The sequence below is a fragment of the Gasterosteus aculeatus genome, chromosome 7, assembly GCF_964276395.1.
Source record: "Gasterosteus aculeatus chromosome 7, fGasAcu3.hap1.1, whole genome shotgun sequence".
NCBI lineage: Eukaryota > Metazoa > Chordata > Actinopteri > Perciformes > Gasterosteidae > Gasterosteus > Gasterosteus aculeatus.
This window is the reverse complement of record NC_135694.1, coordinates 28,623,616-28,649,108: the sequence shown is the minus strand read 5'-3', so window position 1 is coordinate 28,649,108 and position 25,493 is coordinate 28,623,616. Positions and strand designations below refer to the sequence as shown.

Here is a 25,493-nt window from a genome sequence, read left to right as displayed (position 1 = left end):
TCGGTCCGGATGCAGCACCGCTGACAATGATGAAATCCTATAAGAGCGCTGAGTACCGGGTGTCTGTCGGCCTCTGATCCAAGCCTCACCTTTACGTGCGCGTCAATGCTTTTTGGAAAAAGAAAAAGGAGAAATCTCCTGCTTTCAACGTACGGCTCACATAAGACGTTGGATCAGAGCTGCTAAGCGTGATGGTTTGGTAGATTTTTAAAGACCGATATCCGTGCAATGACCAAGCCCCGGTTGTGCCACTGTGGGAAAACTTTTCTTCCAGCTTTTTTTCTGTTAGCGTCCCACAAGATGGAGACCGAGGCCTCGGAAGGAGCATTAACGCAGAAGGAAATAGGGGCAGCTCTTGTAACGCCGATTAATAATCAATTTTAATTTCCTCTCAGATGCGATTCTCATTCTTTTGGAAGATGGGCGAAGGTTTTTCCTTACAAACTATAATTAGTTTCTTCTTCTTTTCTCTGCCCTGCTGTGCTTCATGCCAGCACGGCCGAGACAAGCTACAAAAAAGAGAAATAAACAGTACAACTTTCTCAAATTAAAGTTGCAGCTGTCATGACAACACTGATCCTAAATGCTAATTATAATAAGAGCATTAAAAAGCAAGAAACGTGCAGGTAATACGCCTCGGGATCCCATTTTGCAAATTGCAAAAGTAACAATGCCGGCCTGAAGCCACCGCCTGCTGCGTGCGCCTGCTTGGCGCTCAGCGTGCTAACCGCATTATGACCATTATTAACGCGCTTCAATGTATTCTTTGGTACCATTCAATAGATATACACGTATGAACTCGGGACAACACATTGCGCGCTAATAGAGAGAGTCGGCTGCAATGTAAGAAAAATAAGAGCAGTAAGATGTTTTGATGGAGGGTTGATTTAAGGATTAAACGTCCAGGCCGTTCAGCATGAAATGTATTCTGTTCTGTGGTAATCACAACTGTCCTCATATCAGATTTCTATTAAAAGATTATTGTGAACAAAAATGTCAAGATGCAATTTCAAAGAAATTAAACATATTTTTTTAATGTTAAAAGTCAGATTCATCCTCAACATTGTGTCTTTTTCTGGGAAACCTTAACTGTGTTCAAAAAAGCACATTATATATACATACACACAAACACACACACAGTACAAGTCAAAGTACACTTTCTCATTGAATTAAATGAGTAAATGTGTCCAAACTTTTGACTGACTGTGTATAATATTTGTATGTGGACACCAAAAAGTGTGACTACAACAAAAGAGGAACAAAAACAATACTTTCCACTTGTTGACCTCCTGTTTAAACTGATTAACTTTGCTGTGCGGACTAATTAAAAAGATGTCATGTGACGGCCATGTCGGTCTCACCGTGTGAAAGCCAGACGCAACCTTAGAGGTCCACTTTGTCACCTGCCATACTTGGTTTGAGTCTAAAACTAATTAATGCAGCATATGTGCCTCGTGTGAACGGAGCCCCGAAGGCGGCGTCGAGGCGCCGGCCTCAAAATACCGACCATCTCTGTGTGCACTCACAGGCGTCCTGAGTAAAGAGGTCCCACAGGGGCAACGACGACCCTCTTTGCTCCTCCACATGATGGTCGGACAGGTTTCCTTTAACTGAATGTGGATAACAAGGTGAAGGTTGTGCCGTATTCCTGCAGTGACATGCTAGAATGTTACGGCTCCATCTCGGCCCTTCTGAAGGAATAACAAATCTTTCTTTTCATTTCAGAAACACACGTTACACAACGTAGGAAATAGACTTTCAGTGCTTATCCTTGAACAAAAAACCTTTCAGTTTCCACTCTCTTATTCGCAGGTTTGTGGCATCCAGCCTCAGCGGGGAATGTGGTGTATTGATATTTTCCGAATAGGTGATTTGTACTGGAAATGTTTAAGAGCACCTTGATAAAAAGCAAATGTGTGGGTATTTTAGTAAAAGGAAATGACTACATGAGGCTCAACGGAGCAGAGCTGGATTCGTGGTCCCAACACAATGTCTAACGTGACATCAGAGGATCTACTGCTTCATCCTCTGCTTCCACCACTTTTTTTTAATGATAATTCCACAAAAAAACATGCAAAACAAAAGAAAAAGTATATGCACAGTGATTATCTTACTGATTCCTTGGCTGTCAAAGGAAGAAGAGAGGAACAGCCGTGGTGTCCCTCTAACCTCCCAATATGTCAGGCTCTGAGTGATGTAAGCGAAGCCATCTGTCCCTTTGATAGTCAGTCCGCCCGAGATCACCTGTGCGCCGCTGCGTCTCCGCGAGGACGCTTCAAGTCGGAAAGGGACGGCATTTGGAACGAGGCCAGATATTAAAACCGAGTCTTCCCAAATCGTATATATCCGTCCTCTGCAGAGGAGACGAGTCTACAGACAGACCGCACACTCAAATAAACAGACACGCACTTAAAAATACTTCCCCCGAGGAAGCTGCAGCAGTAATAAAAAAAAAATAAAAAAAAGAATCACTACATTTGTCTCACATCAATACGTGATGGTAATTTGACACAGTGTGGCCTTGTCATTTAATGAATGCCTCGTGTCTTTGATAACATCCAAATGTGACAGCTGAGTCCTCGGATTAAAGAGAAAGGTCCCGCGCTTCACCTGCCACAATCCCGCTGTGAGCAAAGTGGCCATTACGCCGCCGCATCCCTCTCCGCCATTAGATCTCCGAGCGCGGCTCAATTATCCCACTGCTTCCCCGCGCCCGCTGACAGCAGCGTTGGCAGGTGTGTCCTTTCCCAGACGCTCTCACCTCTCCGGATGGGAAATTAGTCAGTGCAGCTCGGCATCAGCCAAAGCGACTGACATCTTCGACCAGCGTGCCCTTTCATTAAGAGCGAGGAGGAGGAAGTGAGGCGAGCAGAGCCAGCGCGGCTGGAACATCACACCCCCCCCCCCCCCTCCCTCAAAAGGCTCTTTGCCTTGCGCCATGTGCATTTTTGACAAAAGGAGAGACGGGGAGTTGAGTTTGATTTACCCACCGTACCGCTGCCCCGATGAGCCCAACTAAGACGAGTTCACCCTACAGGGGTCACGGGAACGCACAGACTAGCAGGTGGGCCGGTACACTAAAAGAATATCAGATACTGATGTTCAGTGTAACAAATCAAACAAGTCAACTTTTCACAACATTTCATCACGTTTTTTTTATAATGTCACATGGTGAATTGACCAATCTCCACTTTGTCTACTGATTTCGGCTTGAAATGAGCGTCTCTAACTCAAACAAAAAGGACTTTGTACCACGAGAGCTTCGGGGAGCCAGAAGCGCAGCGGGGTTTATCCACATGCATAATAAAATCAGTCATTATGTCGGCGCTGTCCAGTTCCTCTCTCTCTCTCACGCTTAATTCATGAGAGCGTAACATTCGAACACGCACTTCTGCAGCCGGGCCTCTTCTTGTCTCCGCCGCGTGTTTGATTTGTTCCCCCGACTGCCCGCCGCGCCACTTCCCCCGTACCCGGCCTACTTTAGAGGGAAGTGGACAATCTCGGGAAGTGCCTTCGTTGCTCAACGGTGTCTTCCTCTCGCTTTTAGTCCTGACAAGCCCGGGGCGTCACCATGGCAACAGCATTTGCGAGGACACTGCGAGGCGAGGCGGCCAGCACTGACGCTTTCCTCGACAGGCTGGGACTCGATGACACGCAAGCGATTCATCATACTGGTAAAATAATCACAAATGAAGTTTATTTTGAACGTTAGTTGGCAATGGAGCTTGAACATGATACTGTTATACGGCTCAGGAGGTTCGAAGCCGATGAAGAAATGCCGGGAACGAGCTGGAGGCGATTCCTCCGGTAGCTAAAAATCTCTTGTGTATAGAAGAGGTAAAATGATAATACAGCAAAAGTTCTTTTTTATTCATACATCCTCGGATTCTGTCATTTTCCCCTGTTTCTGGTTTGCACGTGTCTTAATCTATCTCTCTATCTATCACAGCTATCATTATAAAAGGTTGACTCGTACGAAGGCGCGTCGCTATATTCCCTCCAGAGCTGTATCAGTGTTTAATGTTGCTATATTACCTCCACTGGGCCAGTTTATCAGAAGTCTATACAAAATTGACTTTTGTAAATGCGCCATATTAACCTTTTAGTCAAACGTATTTGCTTTAATTATCAGGAGCGGCAGCCGTGTTCCCATGGCATCAGACCTGTGGGAAGTGTTTCTCAATTTAATAACTTCCTCTACCCGCTGGCTCCCTCGCCCTGTGGGCCCGTCATACTATTGATGTTCTTTTCCTCGCGTTGACCATCACTGATTCATCACTGTCCACATTCGCTGAAATCCAAGTCGTAAGAGATTCACCGCTGACATAAAACCCGTCTGCATTGTATTTGGTCCTTTTAAACATCAACATCCCTAAAAACGTCAATATTATAGCCATTTAAAAGTGGAACAACTTCGACCCTGATGTATTTTCAACGGATACTAACTTTAAAAACTTAGAAATGAGTCAGAGACAGTTGCACATCGATTGAGGCTGACTCAAAATCATTAGAGACTTCCGTGGGTGTTAAAACGAATGAGGACCAACATCTGAGTTCCATCTGAATGAAATGTTCATGTAACTGCTGACCTTGGATGTGTTTAAAGTAAAAGGCGTCTCGTCAACATCCTACGATCATTCCCACGGTGAGATCATCAGCTGGATTTAGGGTTTCATTCCCTGCGGGGGCAAAGGACGCGCAGCGCTGTTCTCTGAGCAAAACATGTTTAACCTTCAAGGAAAAATGAGCAAGAATAATTTGACGTATAAAATACGATCAATATGTCGTGAGCTTGTATTTTAAGACTGAACTAAGACGTGTTCCGAGGCTCTGATGTTTGTGGGCTGTTTGGCATTTCAGGGGGCAAAACGTGATTATTCAGCTGACCTAATATTTCCACCGAAAGCCCGATTCCACATCGACATAAGCCCCGTGGAATGAGTGAGAGTTAATTAAATTGAAATATTCGATGCAACACCTGAACCCTCCATTTATGCTCATTCACCAAATCCTGTTTGCATATTAACGGGATTCCATCTACAGGAATCCACCTTGAGAACCCACTCGTCTAGTTTCAGCTGTTCTTTTGCTCTTTACAAATATTTCATGAGGGAAATACTGCAACCGGAGCCCTTTTCCCCCCAAACCTACATCCCATTAAAAAAACTCATGAAACAGAACTTATGCGACCCCTTTCACACCCGCTCTAAACAGAGGTCAAAGAACAAAGTAAAGGAGCTTCGGCCCGACGTCGTCCACAAAGGAAACGGGACGGCGGAGCTGAGCGGCGGAGCTTCGGGTTTTTTACGGCTACAACTTTCAGCACCAAAGAGTCTGAAAGTGACTTCGTGGCTCGTTAAGCCGAGTGGAGCCGATGATCCTCCGTCACTCTTTCACTCAGAGATCAGATTGTTGTTTGATGTTTTCATGTGACTTACGGCAGCTTAAGTAGCCAATGATACATTTTAAATGTGCTTAACGAGATACTGCAGTTTTCTCTCCTGCGTTTATGACTGTAGAGCAAGTGAGAAAAAGTTTGCCGAAATGATTATTACCACAAACAGTGTTGGCTTCCTGCAAACACTTTCATTTTAACGTCTTTTCGCTGGTAATTCTTTTTTTTAAAAGAACTGAGTAAGATTATCCTGTCAAAGTGTTTTTCACCGAGACGAGAAAAAAGAAATTTGATGGGATTTAGAAAATCTTTTTTTTTTTTTTTCCTCACTCGTAAGATCCAGATAAAAGTTAAAAGAGGCATCAAAAAGATTGTTGTGTGGAAATGCTCGATCCCAGAAGATCGATAAAGCTCGCGACATAAAGAGCAATACTTTCTGCATCGGGGGGGAACGTCGGATTGAACGTGTTCCACCATCCGAAATCCTTCGCTATGATCTTATTGAGCGGGACCTTTTAGAGAGATCTGGAAATACAAATAAGTCACTTTTACAGTCAGTAAGGTTTGTGGTGAATATTAACACGCGTCGCGCAACTTAACACGACCTTGAATCATCTACAATCTTGATTCTACACTGTTTATTGCAATTAGTTTGTTTCACCAGAAATGTTCTGATTTATATTCAGAATATATTCATGTCGCATTAATGAACTTAATAATTACAATGGGAGGAAATGATTATGAGTTGAGCTGTGAAACAAGAGAGAAGTCACACGCAGCCAACGGAAATGAGGTGCAGACTAGTTTTAAATAGTTCCATCTGATCACATCACTGGTGACAGCGACAAAATGTGACAAAAGTGCAAATCTTTCTGCAGACACTGATCCTTCCTGTGCATAATCGCTCACGCTGTATTTGGCTTCCTCTGGAGGTGCATCATCTGGGGCTTAATTGAACACACAGGGGGCAAATTGCCAGCAGGTCAAGTCATTACAAACCCACCAGAACCAGATGTTTCACGCTGGACTGAAACCTTTGCACCCGACGCGCAGTTTTTTGCTCCCCGCGAACACCGCTGTGAATCAAATAGACAGACGACATTTAAAATCCAGTCTGCCTCCCCTTTGTTCTCTGCGTGGGAGTCCCCCCTCGACGCACAGCGCGTGTGCGCCGGCGAGCAGGAGCATTACCGGCGGGCGCGGCTCTCCTCTTACGAACCGCGGCGGTGCCGTAGAACATCTGGGGAAGCCATTGAAGAACTCAAATGTTGACAACGAATCTGACGAATAGGAGCATAAAGCATCTGTGGAGCCCGGCCAATTCGAGCTGCCAACATCATTCTGAGGGAGAACGCCGCCCCCCCCCATCAGCCTGACGCAGGAAATCAACAGCGTGTTTCAGGAGGCACTTCAACTGCCTCGCATCCCATCAGTGTGATTTATTAAACATGCCAATTTATGCTGATTACATCATTAATTCAATTTGCGCATAAATTAGAAGACATAATTCGAAACACGTGGGACATGGAGATGAAATGGATATCTTTAAGCGTTACGGTGTAAGAAAATTGTTTGTACGTCCTTTTGCATCCATGCAACGTGGTGCTTTAAATTTAAAGCTATTCTCTGAATTACTAAACCTTGTTTACTGACAGATAATAATTAGTAAAACTAAGATCAGCACATAGAACAGTCGGTCATGGTCATTTTACAGGAGAATTAAGTGTGTCGCTCTTCTCTGACAGCTCATTATCATTGGAATTGTATTGTCTGCATAGTGATAAAAAAAAAAGAATCCTCTCGGATCGGATTCCGACCGTCAAATGAAATGCATCCCTCACTCATGCACTCAGACTTTAAAGGCTAATTCAATTGTAAAACCTTGAATACAAAAAGCATTATGACTCATACAATAAGATGAGAGGCCAAACCTGCGCCTATCAAATGCCTCCATCCATTTCACAAACGGATCCCCTTGTAAGTGGGAATCATATCCATCATCTAAAAAGATAAGATGGCCGCATGCGATCCTCTCAAGCGCTCGTTGTTTATTCCTCTCAAGCCCTGAGCTCTTTCATTGTGATAAAATCTGACCGTCGGTTGAAAAGCGACAAAGAAACAAAGCAATGTAATTGTGTGAAGGCCCCTTTTCTTGACGAATTAGTATCCTGGCATAATAGGCTTCTTGCGTGGGGTTTCGGGCCCTCGGGGGGAATTTCATCAATGTGTTTGTTTTATCTGCCAATTTATAACCGTGTTTGTCTGAATAACATAAGCGCTCCTCACCGATTGCATGATTTTCCTGATCTGGATCTCAAGGCGCAGCCGGGGGACAGAAGTGTCCCGTCTGGAGACCTCAGAGCTTTTCGGGCGGTGTGATTTTGTTTGCTTCGTGGGACCGTGACCCTCAGCACGCATTGGTGGATGGTCTGGGTTTGGAGCAAGTCACTTCCCCTCGAGCGCTGGAGATCGAGTATCTCAAAGTCTCATGAAGACTGTGGACTGTCATGGCGACGAGGGAGCAAAGCTCTCGCTTGACCAGTCAGCCCCCCGTTCCGACCTACGGTCACCAGCTTTGATTAGAGACCCAAAAGAATGAGATCGCGGATGCAATCGGTCCACCAAATGAGCTTCCTTTGTGGGGCGGCCGGGTTCAGCCTCAGCGGCGCCTTGAGGGAGGCGTCCAGAGTGGAGCCGCTTCACCTTTGCATTTAAAGGGGGCAGCGGAGGTGGTCTGGGCTTCCGATCAGGATTCCTCTTTCTTTAAAGGTTATCCAGGCATTGCTTGAGAGGGACATCTTGACCCCCCCCCCCCGGCAGCTAAACCTGCCCTCCTTGCCCCAGATAAGGATGGATTAATACCCACAAACGGTGGGTCACGAGCTGCACGGCCCCCCATGATTTGATATTCAAAGCAAAACTGAGCTCATGCTGAAAGTTCGAGAATTTGTTCAAACTAATTATGAAACTTCTGCCACAAAATAATGAAAAAAAAACACATGCAAATTAAGCAAAATTAGAAAATGATGCATGTCGTCCTCATTCAAATGAATGAAAACGAGTAAATGAGGTTTATTTCTGCTTCCACACAGAATCCTTTCATGCTGTTGCTGTAATCAGCCCTGGCCTCAGAGTGCCTTTTATTCCTCAGTGACACCTGCACGCTGCAATTGGTTCGTCCTTTCAACCATTTCAAAGTTCCATTGAGGAGTACGAGAAGCTTTTTCCTTTTAGAGAAAAGGTGTTTGTATGCTATGCGTGACTCTATTCAGTGACACTATGTGAAATAAACATCTCCGTGGCACAAATAATACAACAAGAAAAACAGCCTGACTGTTGCTTGACAGGTGCTCTGTGACCTCAAAAGGCCGGTCCGCGGGATCAATACACCACTGAAACCAGCCACACGGCTGACATTTCAGAACTGTCAACTGTGCAATAGTCAAAGTAAGCATGCGGCAGGGAGAGCAAACAGAAAAACAAACAAGAGACATCAAGAGGAAAGTAGAGATACCAACCATGAGCTGCAGGTTCAGTGCTGGGCGCAGTGTCTGAGCACACAGGGAGAGGACATGGCAGTTGAGGAGGGAGGTGTGGAACAGGAGGAACAGCATGCAAATAAAGAAGAAGTTGGGGGAGAGGGGGGTCAGGGAGGGAGGGAGCGGGGCAGGGGGAGAAAACAAATGACACCCATAAGCAAGCATTCAGAAGACCAGAACATGACAATGACAAAAGACACAAGGCTTAAGGGAAATCAAAGGGAACCGAAGGCAGTGCCGAGATAAACATAAGCTTACACACACACACACACACGCACACAAATGCACTTTGGGTTGCACACACTGGACGCTCCGCTCAGAGGGGAGGTCGGCTGCTGCTCGCGGAGATACGGGAGAGACCATTATCTTCCGCTTTAGGCAAACTATCGAGAGGAAATCATTGTGCGCCTGTCCCGACGTACGACTTTGAAAACACTCGCATCTATTTGCAAAGAGAATCCTTTGTATGGCGACGACTCAAGTTTTCACAAAGTAAACTCGACGGCAGTGCGGCCAGTGGCCCTGAGCTGCATACTCTGAGCCTCTAGGCATTAGTTTAGGATGATGTGTCTTTTCAGAATAAACCTCCGCGCTCACTAGAAACATACGGTTTGTGGGCGTTACTCATGCACAGTTATCCAGAGAGTCAGAATTAGAGACCATTTACAACCCAGTAAAGAGCTGAAATATACATTTGAATATTAAGCAGCATGGGGTTTAGTCATAAGCATGTAGGCATGGGAAATACATCAGAACACACTTTGTTCAAACAGGACAGTTTCAGCAGATGTCATTTCGAGATGCTGGATTCACAGCAGGGTGCCTTCGGTTTCCTTCGGCCTTCTGTCTCGACGGAGACACGAGAAAGTGCCAGAAATCCATTAAGACACAGGCAGAGGTTCCTGGAAGAGAGAACGCTGCCCGGCACGTGCAATTGTTGGGGGACCAGCAGCTCTGCCGCCGGAGGCTCGGGGTACGAGGGACGACCCCCCCGAGGTGAGAACGCCGTGAAGTGCAGAGGCCTCTGTGGGCCTGTTTCCTCCTCGAGTAGCTGAGACAGCGCTAAATAAAGCCGCCACTCTGACGGCGTATTAGCACATTTGGTTTGAACGTGTAAAGCTTCTCATCCAATCAATGGACCGGAGCGACCAAGGGATGTCCCAACATGTTTGTAGCATTTACATTTAAACAGACGGGACCCAGCTGACCAGTTAATTATAGGTGATATATGCGGTTGGATATTTTATGATACGAGTGTAAGATAAAGTCTAAAAATGTTGCCGCAATAATTGAAAGTATTAAACTGAGTGCTTCGATGTCAAAATAATGTCATTTAAGAAAAAGAATGAAACTGCGCTGTGTTGTCGAGGGAGCCACGACGCAGAAAGAGATACCAGAGGGCAATTAATGGGTAACGTATCGTCCTCCAGAGTCGCAGCCTCATCGCTTAGACAACCACACAGCTCGACGGCACCAAATCCTCCACATCCAGGCAAATGGATGGGAGAGAAAAGTGTGTAGTTAGCCAAAGGAAGAAAGCGAGTCCGTCGGTACATGTTAAAACAATCACAGTTAAATAAACGTCCCGGAGCGATGCGGTTGGTGTCGGTTGGCTCGGCGGTGGAAAAAGGATCAACTCTGACCCTGCGAGCTTCAGTCAGGAATCAGGAATCGGCGACTCGCCGTGTCACGACGCCACGCGCAGAGATGTCTGCATGCCGCTGGCGGCCCGAGTACTTTTTTGTCGGATCCACTTTCGCGACTCCGGCTTTTTGTTTGTGGTTTCCTACACAATTTCCTACATCGTTTCGCCTTCTCCCACTGTGCTCCGTTGATGAAACCGGCACCCCGTCTGTTTTCCCCAACGACAGTTTTCGCCCTGTGACAATTGTTGAATGTTGTTAAAATAAGAGAGGAACTTTATTCCTGAATCCTGAGAACTAAACAGCATTCCGGATGAACCGTTTTTGTTGCACACTGTTCATACATTAAAATTCGGACTGAGGAAAACCTTAAGATACTGTCTAAATAGCCCCTAACCCCCCAAGCTGTAAACCTATAAGGGGGAACACTATAATACAATTACAATTCCCCATTTGTGCATTCACAAACCAGAATATTACCTGTAGTTTTTTTGTACCAGGCTGTAAACAAACTAGGTCATTTTAACATGGAAGGGGGGGGGTTAATGGGGATTGATGGCTCTGCAGTTCCTGTCACTTCAGGGTTGGCTTCAGTTTTCAGCAAAGGAGGTGGTAACGGTACAATTTAGCACTTTAACACACTCCATGCAGTCTAGACGCCGTGAGGTGCCCTAATTATAAGTATTTGCACGGAGTCAAATGGTCTTTTTCAGATACCGTGCCGCTAGCTGATCACCTCCTCCGTCTCCTTTCATGCCTCTGAACGTCCGCGTTAAGAAGCCCCGCTGCTCTCGGGACTTTCCACGATGCCGAATGCGGTTACATCGCCGACGCTCTTTCCGTGTCGCGCGTCATGTTTCCATTGACCTTAATCAAATTAGTTACGGCCGGCTGCACCAATTTTACGACAAAGACAAGAAATCAATCTGAGCAAAGTGGGAACAATATCACACATTATCTGGCACAATGTGCGCACGTGTCGGTCCGGATGATGTGGGGCGCAAACACTTCTGAATTCATCAAATTCTCGTCACTTCGCCAGATGGTGTTGATGTGATTTAAGACCCAGACAAAAGCAATAGATATTTGTTTCTCTTCCCTGCTCGCTGTTTGTTTTGTTGTTCTGTGGTTTAAATTAATGAGTTGTCAGCACCGCTTATGGTCTTTCATCAGTTAAACGTAATGCTAGTGTGGGGGAGCGGCTTTATTTGCACAAGGCACACATTTATTATTTTCCTTCCTTTTAGGGTTTAAGTGGCGGCACAGTCCGATGTGTTGAATTAGGGAACAGTGATTCATATTGTGCGGATGAGAGCGATGCGGTAATGATAAAGCCAGAACATGTGGGAGGGAGGAGAATAGGATCCCTGGAAAAGATGTCAGTGCATTTGTGCTTTTGGGTGTGCGTTTGACAGAAGACCTCCTTTTGGCCCCCCGACTGCTACCAGAGCAAAAGACTGCAGCCCCCGAGGAACGTGTGCAGCCTAAAATGTTGCCTTTCAACGAAAGCTCCCCCCCCAGCTCACACAGAAATGGCAGAAAAACAGAAAGAACACAGAGCAAAAAGTCAACGTGACAAAGGAGACACACGCGACATTCACTTCCCTGAAAAATTAAGTAGACTGTATAATTGCTATTATTATTTTCTACTAATTGTAGGAGTCGGTCTGCAAGACATCTCAATAAAGAAATGTATTTAGTAGTGAAACAGTAATTGTCATTTCCGCATGAACCCGGCCGAGCACTTAAGTGTTGGGCCACTAATAGATTGTTTTAAAGTGCTCTGTTCTGTCCCTTTAACGGGTAACTGATAGAAAAAGAAAATCTCAATCCCACTCTGATGGATTCATTTGGCGGTGGGCGGACGATGTGGGAGAATGAAATCAACTGGCACAGCGAATTATGGCCATATGAGTCTGCCTTCCCTCTATGCGCACAGTTATAATGGAATTCCTCTGACGGCGGAAGGCAAAGGGAAAACATCTGGAAGAGGACCGTTAGTGGGTTATTTGAACCTGAAAATGTTGCGGCTGAAGACGCGAGGTTTGCTTTATCGGGTGTGGAGTCCGCACATCTCAACGCAATCGTGTTCGCCGGCGCCTGAAATAACTCCGCCAGCACTCTGTACACAATCCTCGGCTCCATCTGGTCTTACTCCGTCATTACGGGTGGACGTGGGTGCAGAGAAGAAAGCCAGCGTTATTTCATTGGCATGCACGTTTGCACAGAAATGAAGCCCCTTTTCTACTGTTGGTATGCTGGTCACTCATTGAGCATCATAGTGTGTTTTAATCCCCACAGTAATGCACAATAATGTGATTATGAATTCGATTAGAGTAGTGAAATCACGCGAGCTATTTAACAATCATTTTCACTTTACTTAAAGCTCCACTTAGTCGTTTATAATCATATAATAATACATAATGCATCATAAAAGGAGTACAATGCTTAAAATAAAGGAACCTGTGATACACAATGATCCTTAAAAAGCAATGATTGTTTATAATTTGATTTATAATCTACAACACATTAAGACATTGACATCATATTAAGTGTTCCCAGTTTACTTTGTTAATCTGTTTTGCAAATTGAAGAAGTCAAACTGAGACGATGAACCTCCGATGAACAGCGGCCTCCGTGCCGGATGCTACTTACAATAAAAAAGGAAATAATCCAAGGGGCACCATGCGAGATCCAAGATTGTGAGCATTTCAACGGACTTTCACCACGGTGATGACAGCGCTGACGGGGCGGACGGAGGTCGGGTGCCGGGACGGACTCGTCTGTTTTGATGGTTTTAAAAGCTGTAAACGCTTAAACGCGTAAAGGCTTCTGGCTATTAATTTCTTATGAATTCAACTTTTCTTTTCCAATTGTAAACTAGTTTGTTTTTGACTTTATTATTTTCTTAAGCTAAAAAATCATCTCATTTTTATTTATTGCCTAATTCACTAACCTTAAGGAAATACTGGTGTTATTATTAACTTTAAAGTAACTTTTAATCCGCAGCAGGAACATTATCAATAATCAGCGTCAGTTAAAATAGAAATAATCAGGCTCGTGCGGATTCCCGACTCCTTGATCTGAGGCAAAGGAGCTATCAATCATACTGCATATAGATAGGTATTCTCTTTAATCCAATCAGATGGCATAATCAAGAACAATGCCTGTGATTTCTGCCAGCGCCGTGAGATTTGTTCCAATTGAGCGGTCTGTCACAGCGGCTGTGATTGCATTCGGGGGCTCAGGCTGATTTCTGACTCGAGGCCTGAGGTGATGTTTTCTATCTTTACCCTTTGGAGATTTACGCTCACAACAGCCCCGAGTTGTGTTTCTGTGAGAGCACGATCGAATTTGCCAATTTCCAAAAGGGGCCTAATTTTAAAGTGCAGCTGTTGAGTTATTGCTCATCCTCACTGCCGCCCTCCGTCAACAACCCACCTTCCATCATCTACGATGCATTTCATCATCATTTCGTGTCTTCAGCGACTGAATATTATAAAATAATCGTCAGACCCTTATAATTACCGCCGTCAATCCAGCCTCCGTGCTTCATAGTTTCACGGCCTTCTATTTGTTGTTCTTCTCCTACTTTCATGTCACACTGCTGTTTACAACCGTAAAGGAAATGCATTTCTTGTGTGATGGAGGGGTTTGCAGTTTGGTTGGAGAAAAGGTCCAACCTGTTGTGAGACCCTGTTGTGATTTGGGGAACAAAGGCAGCGGGTTGCCGTGAGAGGAGAAAGGCACCGTGGCCCATTATTTGTCCTCTCCATCAAAAAACACCCGTAAACACTTCTAGTTCTATACATGGTTTAGAGGACTTTTAGGGATGAGGCTGGAGTATTTTTTTATCCTCCTCTTGTTAAAAAAAGCAGCAGAAAAGCAGTCAAAAACGGTGAATGACGCCAGAAACTGATTTTAACCCATCGTTAAAGGAACTCATGAGGATGGAGATACATGGAGTGATTGAAGGCTGTGCGGGGAATAACAAAGCGCGCACACACACACACACACACACACACACACACACACACACACACTTAAAGATAGTGGGAGGGTGATACTGTACCTTGATTGGCTTCAGGGTAGGAGATGGTGGTGATGGTGGTGGTGGTGGTGGCTGTGGTGGGTATAGGGGTAGTGGTGGGAGCATCTGGATGAAAGGACAAATACAATGCAAACACAGGGGGGAAACAAATGAGTATAAAAGCCGTGAAGATAAAGTAAAGTCACTGTGAAGCGATGGTATCTTTGTTTGATATATCACCAACAGCTCAATGTGCTTCAGAGTGTGTGTGTGTGTGTGTGTGTGTGTGTGTGAGAGAGTCAAAGGCTGGCTGCAGACCTTCTGATGGATTGGTAATGGCAGTGCATTAAATATTGTACACACAATGATGACAACGCAACACATCATGTGGTCTCACACACCGACTGAGACGATGAAAGACTTGTTGGGACCTCCTTGCTTTTTGACATGAAATACTGACAAAGCTTGCGAGCACATGGTTGTTAAAAGTGATTAAATGTCTAATGGGTAACACATGCTGGTGTAGTACTTATGCTGTCATTGTTATGCAGCGAGATGTCTTGAGCAACAAACGTGTCTGTGCATTCTTAATATCTCAAAGGAGATCCAGGAACAAAGTTGGTGAGGATACTGGCAACAGAAAAAAGGCTAAAACGAAAACGTAAAAAGTCAAACAGGATGACACAATAAATGGCGGTGCACATACAACAGGAGGGAAATAACAAGCACACAAAACAAATGGGCAAAAGAACGGATGAATTACTACCTGGCTGTTTATTGGTCAAGTGATTTACATCCAAACTGCAATGCCTCCATCATGTGATCCCACGAGTCATTGGCGTGAAATTGATTCATTCTTGAGTTTCGTGAGGTCACATTGACCTTTGACCAGCAAATCCTAACCAGCTCAGCCTTGATGGCGAGTTTCGCCGCCGGCCTTCGTGAGACGTGGCGATCAGAAGATTGGAGCCCACGGTGACCTTCTGACTTTTGACCCTCCAAAACCCAACCGGCTCCTCATTGATTTTCACTCGGATGTTTGTATCAAGTTTGAAGAGATTCCCTCCCAGCATCCCCGAGGCGTCCCGCTCACCGGGAACGGAGCGGGTAGACCGACGCACACATCGCGCCTGCGGCCGCGGGCCGAAATTAATTGAACCGCGTCAGGCCGGGTTGTTGAGTACACAAACTTTGACTGGAGAGCATTTTTGCTCCCACAGCCTTCACTTCATTATCCAGGTTGGACTCCCCAGCCCGACAATGACCGGGGGGCGGGGTATCAAAAGTGACATTTCCCTTGTCGAGGTGGCCGTGCTGCACTGATATGACGCCGCTGGCGGGGCAGCTTTGTAAAAGGCCTCCTCTTTCTGCTCTGATTGCCTGGGAATGGAACCTACAAGGTTTTGGGGTTATTGAAATGTTGTGAAAAAGTGTGTTTTCAGCCGTTGATACGGGAGGAAGGCAGGTCTGCACCTAATCTGCACGGACATTCTGCATTGTAAAGAGGCGCTGGAGGCGTTTGGGCCAAGAACGGGGAGGAGATTGATGTGCGGCAGACAGGAGAGGTGCAGTTTTTAGCAGTTACAAGCTTTCACATTGGTTGTGATGGTGGACGGAAGCTTTGTTGCAGTTTATTGGACGCACAAGACGAGGAGCTATAAAGAGGAACACGGTGCAGATGAGAATAGTGACGGTGTTATTCCTTCCCCCAAAAATATCTATAAATAACATTTTAACTAGCATCAATAAAAGGTGGGCCAACCACAAATGGCAGAGAGGGCGATTTTTTTTAACAATAAAACCACTTGTTGCTGGTTTGCCATTGATAGCGTTTGCTAATGGTGACGCTTGAGACATGAGATGAAATGCCCTTGTTTGTTTTAAATTCGCACCATTTCCACATTCAACGTTCGTAGTTTTAACATGTTAATTTATTCTGTCATGTAGGACATAGAGTTCAATGCGGGTGGAGTCGCCTTTGGAGCGAACTTCAAGAGGCTTTTTTTGGGGAACCACCGTTTCTGGAACCTTTGTGTCTTGCTCCACATCTCTGCACCCCCGTGTGCCTCTCGGTCATAAGTCACATTTATGGTTATTGCAAATCTGAGCGCACAACGAGATGTTCAAGTAAAGGTATTTCCACGAAGACATCGCTGAATTCAAACTGCAATACATCCAGAAAGAGATAATAAAAGTGAACTGGCCCCTCGAGCAGGATGTCTTCCCTAAGGTTACAGAGTTTATCGTTGAAAAGGAATCTTCTCCGACGGAAGAAATGGTTACTTGACAAATCCCTTGACAATTTTATGAAATTTATAAAAAGAAATTCACCAATTCAAATAACAGGCAGAGAGGTCCGTGATAACTTTGCCTGCAGCACATTTTTAAATGCTAATGAAGGCCTTCGGGTGATCACGATCAGTATCCCACTGGTTGCTGTGCGGCATATTTTTTTTAATCTACCATCAATTCAATTTTTTAAGTCAACCTTGATAATACAAAGGGTCTGTACACAACAACGTGCTGGGGGGGGGGGGGGGGGGGGGGGGGGATCCATTGGGAAGTCTGCTGGCAGATGAAGCTTGAGCTGATGAGTTTCACACATGCTTGAGAGCCACGACTCCAGCTCCAGGGTGGCGCCGTCTAATTGCTTTTTATCCCATTATTGAATGTGAGGGTCCAGCAGATGTTTGGGATCATCAGTGTCAGCATCTCATTAAAACAGTAGCAGTCCAAAAAATGATAATTAAAGATGAAAAGAAGGACTGTCTGAACGTACACTATATTTTCCTTTTTGTGACCACCTGGTGCAACGTATCAAAGGACACCGGAGCTTGTTGACTCGCGGATGCGACAGGCACGAATGTGCTTTTCTTTCCCGCTGAGCCACTGATGAAGCTCACGGATCTGCGTTTCTGCTCTGAATGAGTGGAGCGGGCCTGCAGGAGGCTCCGGGATGGAGCCTGACAGGAATCATTCCCAGTTGAAGTTAAATAAGTCGATGTGAGAACAGCAACGGCAGGTCTGCACAGTCTGCACAGTGCCGGTAAGCAGACCGAGCAATATTAAACCTGAAAGAGTTGATTATTATACATGGGAATAAGTGAGGTACAGCACAGTAGGGTACGTCAGATCCACAGCGCATTGGACTATAGTAGGGTGTAGTATTGTATAGTATAGTGTTGCATTACAGTTTAATGCAGTACAGCCTTTTGTATACAATTATGAGAAGATTATTATTATTATCATCAGACTTTATAATAGTGGTAACTGTCAGCCTTTGGGAATGAGAGTAAAACATAGTATAGTATTTAAACGTTCTAGTTAAAAAAATAACCAATATGTTGAATGCCAATAAATGTTTGACCTCTGGAAATGTGGCTTCCAGTTTTCTGAAAACAAAAAAATGGGATAAACAGAGAAAGACTCTGCAAGAGGAGATAGCGTGCTTCGATTGTGATCGCACAGTAATGTCAGAAATAACGTACAGGTTTGAAGTACAGCATTGGAGATCCATCGTGCTCTGAAGCCCTGGTTGACGTTCCCGTGTGAAGTGCTCATCAGGACGTCTTTTTCTATCGCTTTTAGCTTTCATGTTTCCAAGCTTCGTTGGGGTGTTTGACCTTCTACAACATCTGACTGTAATATTGATTTGCTGCTTTGTGTCCCATTTAGCGTCTCTTAGCCCTGCGGCGCTTATCTATGGTGTATTTCCGACAATCCTCCGGTGTTTCGCTCGGGTACGTTCTTCCTTGGCCCCTCCAGGCGGTGTCCTCGGCCCCGGAAAGTGAAAGAGCCTATTGTGTGTTTGTCTTACAACTCTTGCCTTTCATCTTTCCAGAGAGACGATACAAAGAACTAACGTGAAGTCAAACTAATCACTCAAATGCTCTCGATCGGCTCCCTGTTTCAGAATGAATGAGGCTCTGCTGTGTGAGTAGATAGTTGGGCCTCATGTTTATCGCAGATCTTTGAAGAAGGACACCAAACCGTTCAAAAGGCTTTCAGCTTCAGATAACAAACTCGAGGCCGAGGGGTCAGTCTCCATGTGTTGGAAAGAAATGTAAAGAAAAAAAGTGTAAAATACAGCCTCCACAGAGCGGGGGAGTGGGAGGGGGGGCGGGAAATGAATGCTGGGATTCAAAATGACAGAATTTCCCTTGAATTTGCTTTGGAGGTGATGAATTACTTTTCCCCCCTCGTCGCATTTCACACCAGAAATTTCGCTTCCACTCAAGTGCAATTTCAGCAAACTAAGAGCGCTTGCAGCCCGAATGGGATGTTTTGGTACACTTTGCTCCTCGCGAAGAATCGTTGGAAGCCACTTAGAGAGCCAACAGTGATTTGTGGAGAGAATTCCCATTTTGTTTTAATGGAGAAGAAGTGTAGAAGAAGTATGAAGGAGGAGGACTGAGTGCAGCGGGGGGTCACTAAACGTGCTGCTGGAGGAGCAGGGAGAAGCAGACCTCCCTTATTGGGTAAGCGGCAGCCGGTAAACAACTTAAAACCCCTCGGCGCCGGGTCTCACTCGACGGCGAGAGGAGCAGAACCCCGGCGGTTGTGTTTTCTCACCCTGTGAAGTACGAGCGGCAGAGCGAGCTGGAGCGCCGCGGACTGCATTCTTTCTGCTGTTAACATTGTTAGTGTCAGCCGGTCTCACGGTGCTCTCCATCACTTAGGGTCACAATACTGGAGAATCCGATGCATTAGAAGAGATGGCGGCCATAGCTGCATTTGTTTGTGGCTGTGTGGCGGGCGGGAGGAGGAGGAGGGGCGGAGAGGCGACATCATCCTTTTACACAGCTGCAATGTACAGCTTGGGATCCAGGGCTGATGGTGTGGTGCATTTTTACCTTTAATAAAAGAAAATGTCTTTCTTCTTAACGCCATAGAAAACGGGAAAAAAACACTCATTTCAAGATGCTTTTTGGGGCATCGTGGTGCATTAAGGGAGGGATTCTAACGTTCAGAGAGATCAGAGTTGTCTTCTCCTTACTCGCCGCATTTGAAGGAGATTTTTTGGGGTTAATAAAATGCCAGATGTAGTGCGGGATGATGCTTAAATACAAAGGGCAGGACAACTCCACTATAAAGTGAACCGCCGGGCCGCGGAAAAGAAAGAAACAACTATTATTCATAAACTTTACAATATTTTTCATGTCAGTTTCTTTTCCTGAAAAATAATTTATTTTGAAAAATGGCCGGATTCTCTCTTAATTACATGTCCTGGTCCGTCTCAATACAGTTTAGTTTTTTCGGGTCGACAGAATAGCTGTGTGCAAGGCGTGTGTTGTGTGTGTCGTGCATGTGTGCGGGTGTGTGTGTGTGTGTGTGTGTGTGTGTGTGTGTGTGTGTGTGTGGCGGTGGGGGGTCCGGAGGTTCAGCTTCTGACACTCCGGCCACAACATCCTGTCTTCCCATTAGCAAGGCGAAGGTTCCACGTTGCATTCGCTGTTGAATTACAGTGGACATTAGTGGTGAGGGAGCCCCGGACACATCAAAGTCATCAAAAGAACCAGCTGCAAAAGGATGGAGACCTTCTGTGCTTTTAATGGCTGCTGCTGTTTTCTTTTTTTTTCTTTTTTTTTTGGGCGCAAGGCTTTTAGTTGCCCACATGTTGCATTACCGCGTTTATGTGTGAGCCTCTCTCAGTGCGGGGGGATGCGTGGGCAGTTGAGAGGGGAGATCTTGCATCCCTCACTATGGGATTTGGTTGTTTCAGGCCAGGGGAGAGTGATGTAGAAAAAGCCTGCAACAATTACCAGAACATTCACACCCGATGCAAAGTAGTGGATAATGGAAAGTACAGAGGTGAGCAACAATAAGGCTGCATGTAAAATAATTGCTCTTGTCTTGTTGTTGATCTGATTAGAAATGCACACACACACAAACACACACACACACTTTGTCTTACCGTACTGTCTCTCTTCTCATTTTAATATTCCAGGTCCAATCCCTTAACCATCATTAAATGAGAAACACTTATTAAAGTTACTCGACCCGAATCGCGTTGCTGAATTGCAAAACAAATGATTTCAGTCCTGGAAAATTCTTTAATCTGAAGATCCGTGTGTCAAGATCACATGTCACACAGCGCCGCATATTCACGTAGATCATTTACATTCCTGTCAGCTCGCCAATTGGTGAGAGAGAACTGACACACACACACACACACACACGCACAGACACACAAAGAGGCTTACAGTGTGCTGTTAGTATTGACTAACAGCTGTAATATAGCAGGGGGCAGTAGGCTGTTTCCTGCTTTTCAACAACACCTCTGTTGTTTTATTGCACGCATCATTAGCACAGCCACGCGCTCCGCTGTAAATAACATCCATTCAGCTGGCATCCGTCAGGCATTGGGACCTCCCCCCCCCCCCCCCCCCCCCTTACATGAAAAAGAGGCCTTTCACTCTGCTAATTCTCTCGGACAATAACACAACTTCCCCGCGGGCTCGGGGTCTACCAAAAGTGAAGGTGAAGTAGATTTTGCCAGGGAAAACGAGCACATTAGAGTTTTATGCCCCACCTAGGGAGGACATGTGACCGCAATCAGCAGTATAATAGCATGGTAAGATAATGCTTATGAGGAAGAAAGAAAACAACATTACAAAAGACTCCAGGGAGCTCCAGCAGCAGGAGGCTAAATCGAATAAACCTGGCAGAGGTGGGCGGAGGCATGTTCAGGATCACCTGACACCACCGTGTCTATTGATCCACAGCTGGGTCGTGGTTCTAAACGCAATTACTGAGATGGTTTACACTATGCGGATGGTGGTTCTCACTGCAATGGGTCTGAGAACAGAAGAGGTTGTATGCTGCACAGCTGGTAAATCACTTTTTGCAGTATTGTGTAACGCAAATATCACCAACAGTACCATTAAAGTAATAGTAATTAGCAAAGAACGTATATTTATATACGTATAAGTAAATGTACGGCACAGACAAGCTATTTGCCGCTGCTCTTGCTGCGGAGAGAAGCCATGTCCCTCCCCCAGGCTGAAATCTGTTGCCTGTGTCAGTGCTGGTAGCATTGACAGACCAGCTGCCCGCTCGTATATTTCCGCGTTGACGTGTCTGATACGACTGCAGTGATTGGCTGCACGAAGATGAAATCCGAGGACTCAATGGGGTGAGATCGGGTTTACGTTTAGTAAGAAACCCACTGCTGATTACCTTCACTCACTCCCCTTCAAAAGCATAATAAAAGTTAATAGCCTCAAACCGTGACGGTCACTTATGCTGAGATTGCGAGGTTTTCCCAATTGAACGCAGGCCCCAGAGATGTTTGACTAACCAACTCGGAAAAAAACTCTGTAAATGTTGTTTTTCACGTGAGAAATGTGATGTAATGTAATTTCGAGGCACTTTTCGCAATTTATCTGGCTGTAAAAACAAATCACCTGATCAATTTCCCATAAAATCTTCATCAAAATGTGAAATGAGGAATGCAAACTTTACTTCTGGTCTAAAATATTTCACAAACCACGCAGAGAGAGGAACAACACGGAGGACATGACCTTCTCTCCTGCATCAAAAAATAGCAGCGTGTTCAAAACGTGTCAAGGCGCAGCGTTGCTCTTGGTGTGTTGCTCGTGGTGTGTTGCTCGTGGTGTGTTGGTCGTGGTGTGTTGGTCGTGGTGTGTTGCTCGTGGTGTGTTGCTCGTGGTGTGTTGGTCGTGGTGTGTTGCTCGTGGTGTGTTGCTCGTGGTGTGTTGCTCGTGGTGTGTTGCTCGTGGTGTGTTGCTCGTGGCGTGTTGCTCGTGGTGTGTTGCTCGTGGGGTGTTGCTCGTGGGGTGTTGCTCGTGGGGTGTTGCTCGTGGGGTGTTGCTCTTGGGGTGTTGCTCGTGGGGTGTTGCTCTTGGTGTGTTGCTTGTGGTGTGTTGCTTGTGGTGTGTTGCTCTTGGTGTGTTGCTCGTGGTGTGTTGCTCGTGGTGTGTTGCTCGTGGTGTGTTGCTCGTGGTGTGTTGCTCGTGGTGTGTTGCTCTTGGTGTGTTGCTCGTGGTGTGTTGCTCTTGGTGTGTTGCTCGTGGTGTGTTGCTCGTGGTGTGTTGCTCGTGGGGTGTTGCTCGTGGGGTGTTGCTCGTGGGGTGTTGCTCTTGGTGTGTTGCTCTTGGTGTGTTGCTTGTGGTGTGTTGCTCTTGGTGTGTTGCTCTTGGTGTGTTGCTCGTGGTGTGTTGCTCTTGGTGTGTTGCTCTTGGTGTGTTGCTCTTGGTGTGTTGCTCGTGGTGTGTTGCTCGTGGTGTGTTGCTCGTGGTGTGTTGCTCGTGGTGTGTTGCTCGTGGGGTGTTGCTCGTGGGGTGTTGCTCGTGGGGTGTTGCTCGTGGGGTGTTGCTCGTGGGGTGTTGCTCTTGGTGTGTTGCTCTTGGTGTGTTGCTCGTGGTGTGTTGCTCTTGGTGTGTTGCTCTTGGTGTGTTGCTCGTGGTGTGTTGCTCGTGGTGTGTTGCTCTTGGTGTGTTGCTCTTGGTGTGTTGCTCGCGGTGTGTTGCTCTTGGTGTGTTGCTCTTGGTGTGTTGCTCTTGGTGTGTTGCTCTTGGTGTGTTGCTTGTGGTGTGTTGCTCGTGGTGTGTTGCTCTTAGTGTGTTGCTCGCGGTGTGTTGCTCGCGGTGTGTTGCTCGCGGTGTGTTGCTCGTGGTGTGTTGCCTGTGGTGTGTTGCTCTTGGTGTGTTGCTCGTGGTGTGTTGCTCTTGGTGTGTTGCTCTTGGTGTGTTGCTCTTGGTGTGTTGCTCTTGGTGTGTTGCTCTTAGTGTGTTGCTCTTGGTGTGTTGCTCTTGGTGTGTTGCTCGTGGTGTGTTGCTCTGAGTGTGTTGCTCTTGGTGTGTTGCTTGTGGTGTGTTGCTCTTGGTGTGTTGCTCTTGGTGTGTTGCTCGTGGTGTGTTGCTCTTAGTGTGTTGCTCTTGGTGTGTTGCTATGGGCGCCGGCGGGAAGAAGAAATGAAATCCAGTTTGAGTAATCATGACATTGAGCTCGCATGGTTATCAGAGACCAACACAGGTTGGTCTTGATCTTATTTCTCTCTTGTTGTCTTCTGGTCTGGATCCAAGTGGACTTCTCGATCCAGACCAATAGGGGTTAAACGTGCACTGCTGCAGGTAGGAAGAGAGAAAGCGAGGCGGCGTAGGATCAGTGTTGCGTACCGTAGACGTAGAGGATGTAGTCGTCGAAAGACTCCCCCACCGTGTTGGAGGCCACACAGCGGTAGGTTCCGTTGTAGGACTTGTTTAGGTTTTCGATGTAAAGATCCCCTCCGGTGATGACGGCGTGGGACGGCACGTCGTCGTCCACCTTCACCCAGTTCACCCGCTGTGGCCTGAAATGAAGAGCAGAGCACCGGGTGGATCTTGTGGATGTGGCAGACGGTGAAAACAGAGTGGAAGCGACGGATTATCTGATCATCCCGTTGATCAAGAACAAGCGTTCGTCCTTCGAGTCTTTCTGAATTCTTTTCTCTCGCACCTTTGAAAGAAAATGAAAAATGTGTCCTTTACAGTGTATCTTACAAAAAGCACATTCTGCCTGTTGTGCACAGCTAAAAGCAACAATAACCGCAAAGCAGCTTTGTTCTCAGATTGCCGGCGTTTCACACTTGTAGCGCCGCGTTGCCGTGTAGGAGGCAGCCACTCAAGTGTGGCCATTTGTTCCGTTCTCTACCTTGACTGAGGTTTCTGTCGCGGTGACAGATTCCATTTTCATGACAATGAGCTCGGAGCCACGGAGGGGGAAGAGGGGAAAAGAGAAGACAAAACGCCTCCATTTTGCTTCCTGCTCCTTCCAATGGCCGCTGCCAGCGACCGTTATTTCCCGCGAGCGCGCGCGCCGAGGGTCTCTCTTGTTGCTTTGTGATGCTTTAACTTGTTTCCCTCCATTTGCAAACAGCTGGAGTGAAGAGGGGAGCAAAGCAAATAGGACTGGGGGAAAGAAGATGATGTGGAAAAAAATGACAAGAAAATATGAAATGGGTGTTTGAGCTCAATAACAAAAGCAAACAAACCATATGCAAGGGGGGAGGAGGGGGGGGAGGGTGGGGGATGCCTGGGAGAGAGTGCGTCTTTTACTCTCCAAATGAAATGTAAATAACCGGTAAACATTTAAATGAGAAGGGGTGAGAGGCGTGACCTAAAAAAAAAAAGAAGAAGAAGTATAGATAGGATGTCGTGAGAAGGGGGGAGAGTGAGAACTCCCTCCCCTTCTCACAAAGATAGACGAAAGAGGTGAGATGGAGCTGCAAGCGGAGGAGAAGGGCAGGCGTCTGGAATACAAATGGCCCCCTGTGCCATCGCCTGGTAATGACTGCACAACCCTCGGCGGCTCTAATGAAAATGACTTCCAATTCCCGGCTCACTGTATTGATTGTGTTTTCATCTTTATAAAATGAATATGGGTAGTTAGCTTGTCTCTGGGCCAAGTGTGAAAACTTCAGGGGTGCAGGTGGATGGCGGAGGCCTCCAGTGCCGTCGACAGCCGGGGGAAGGCATGAGAAAAAGGACCGGCCCCAGCGAAGGACGCGAATAGATCTTCACTGAAACCACCTGCACGTTGGTCACATGAGCGTTTGAGGTGAAAATACGCACAGCTCCGGCCCTCATCTGATGAACAGTTTGTCCCGTTCAAATTTGAACTACCGTGTCAACAAGCTAATACGACTGATGCCGACAGCACATTTGCGCCGATGTTTGGACAGTCGGGCTCGTGCCTGAGACACGGAGAACTGCCTCCGTCACTCACCCATCAGGGACCCTAATGGCTTCTTTTGCATTCCATTACGCCTCCAAAGGCAAATACCGTCTCAACAAAACACAACCTTGTTTACAGATGCTTGAGAAATAACAACCTAATGGGTGTCAAACAGCAGCTTGCGGATTCTTATGCCGGAAATATCACAC

General features: G+C 46.2%; 1 protein-coding gene across 8 annotated transcripts in view; it reads right to left on the bottom strand.

Moving 5' to 3' along the window:
- cadm1a (cell adhesion molecule 1a) overlaps window positions 1-25,493 on the bottom strand; it is a 253,887-nt gene that overhangs the window by 9,536 nt on the left and 218,858 nt on the right. For 2 of the 8 annotated variants that reach the window (XM_040182724.2, XM_040182723.2), the window contains 3 exons: window positions 23,748-23,920; window positions 14,650-14,733; window positions 8,914-8,946 (listed from right to left, as the gene is read on the bottom strand). In XM_040182724.2, coding sequence (XP_040038658.1) covers window positions 8,914-8,946; window positions 14,650-14,733; window positions 23,748-23,920 — 290 coding nt within the window. The remainder of the gene's footprint in view (window positions 1-8,913; window positions 8,947-14,649; window positions 14,734-23,747; window positions 23,921-25,493) is intronic. The other 6 variants (XM_078106837.1, XM_040182725.2, XM_078106838.1 and 3 more) reach the window with 3 other exon arrangements.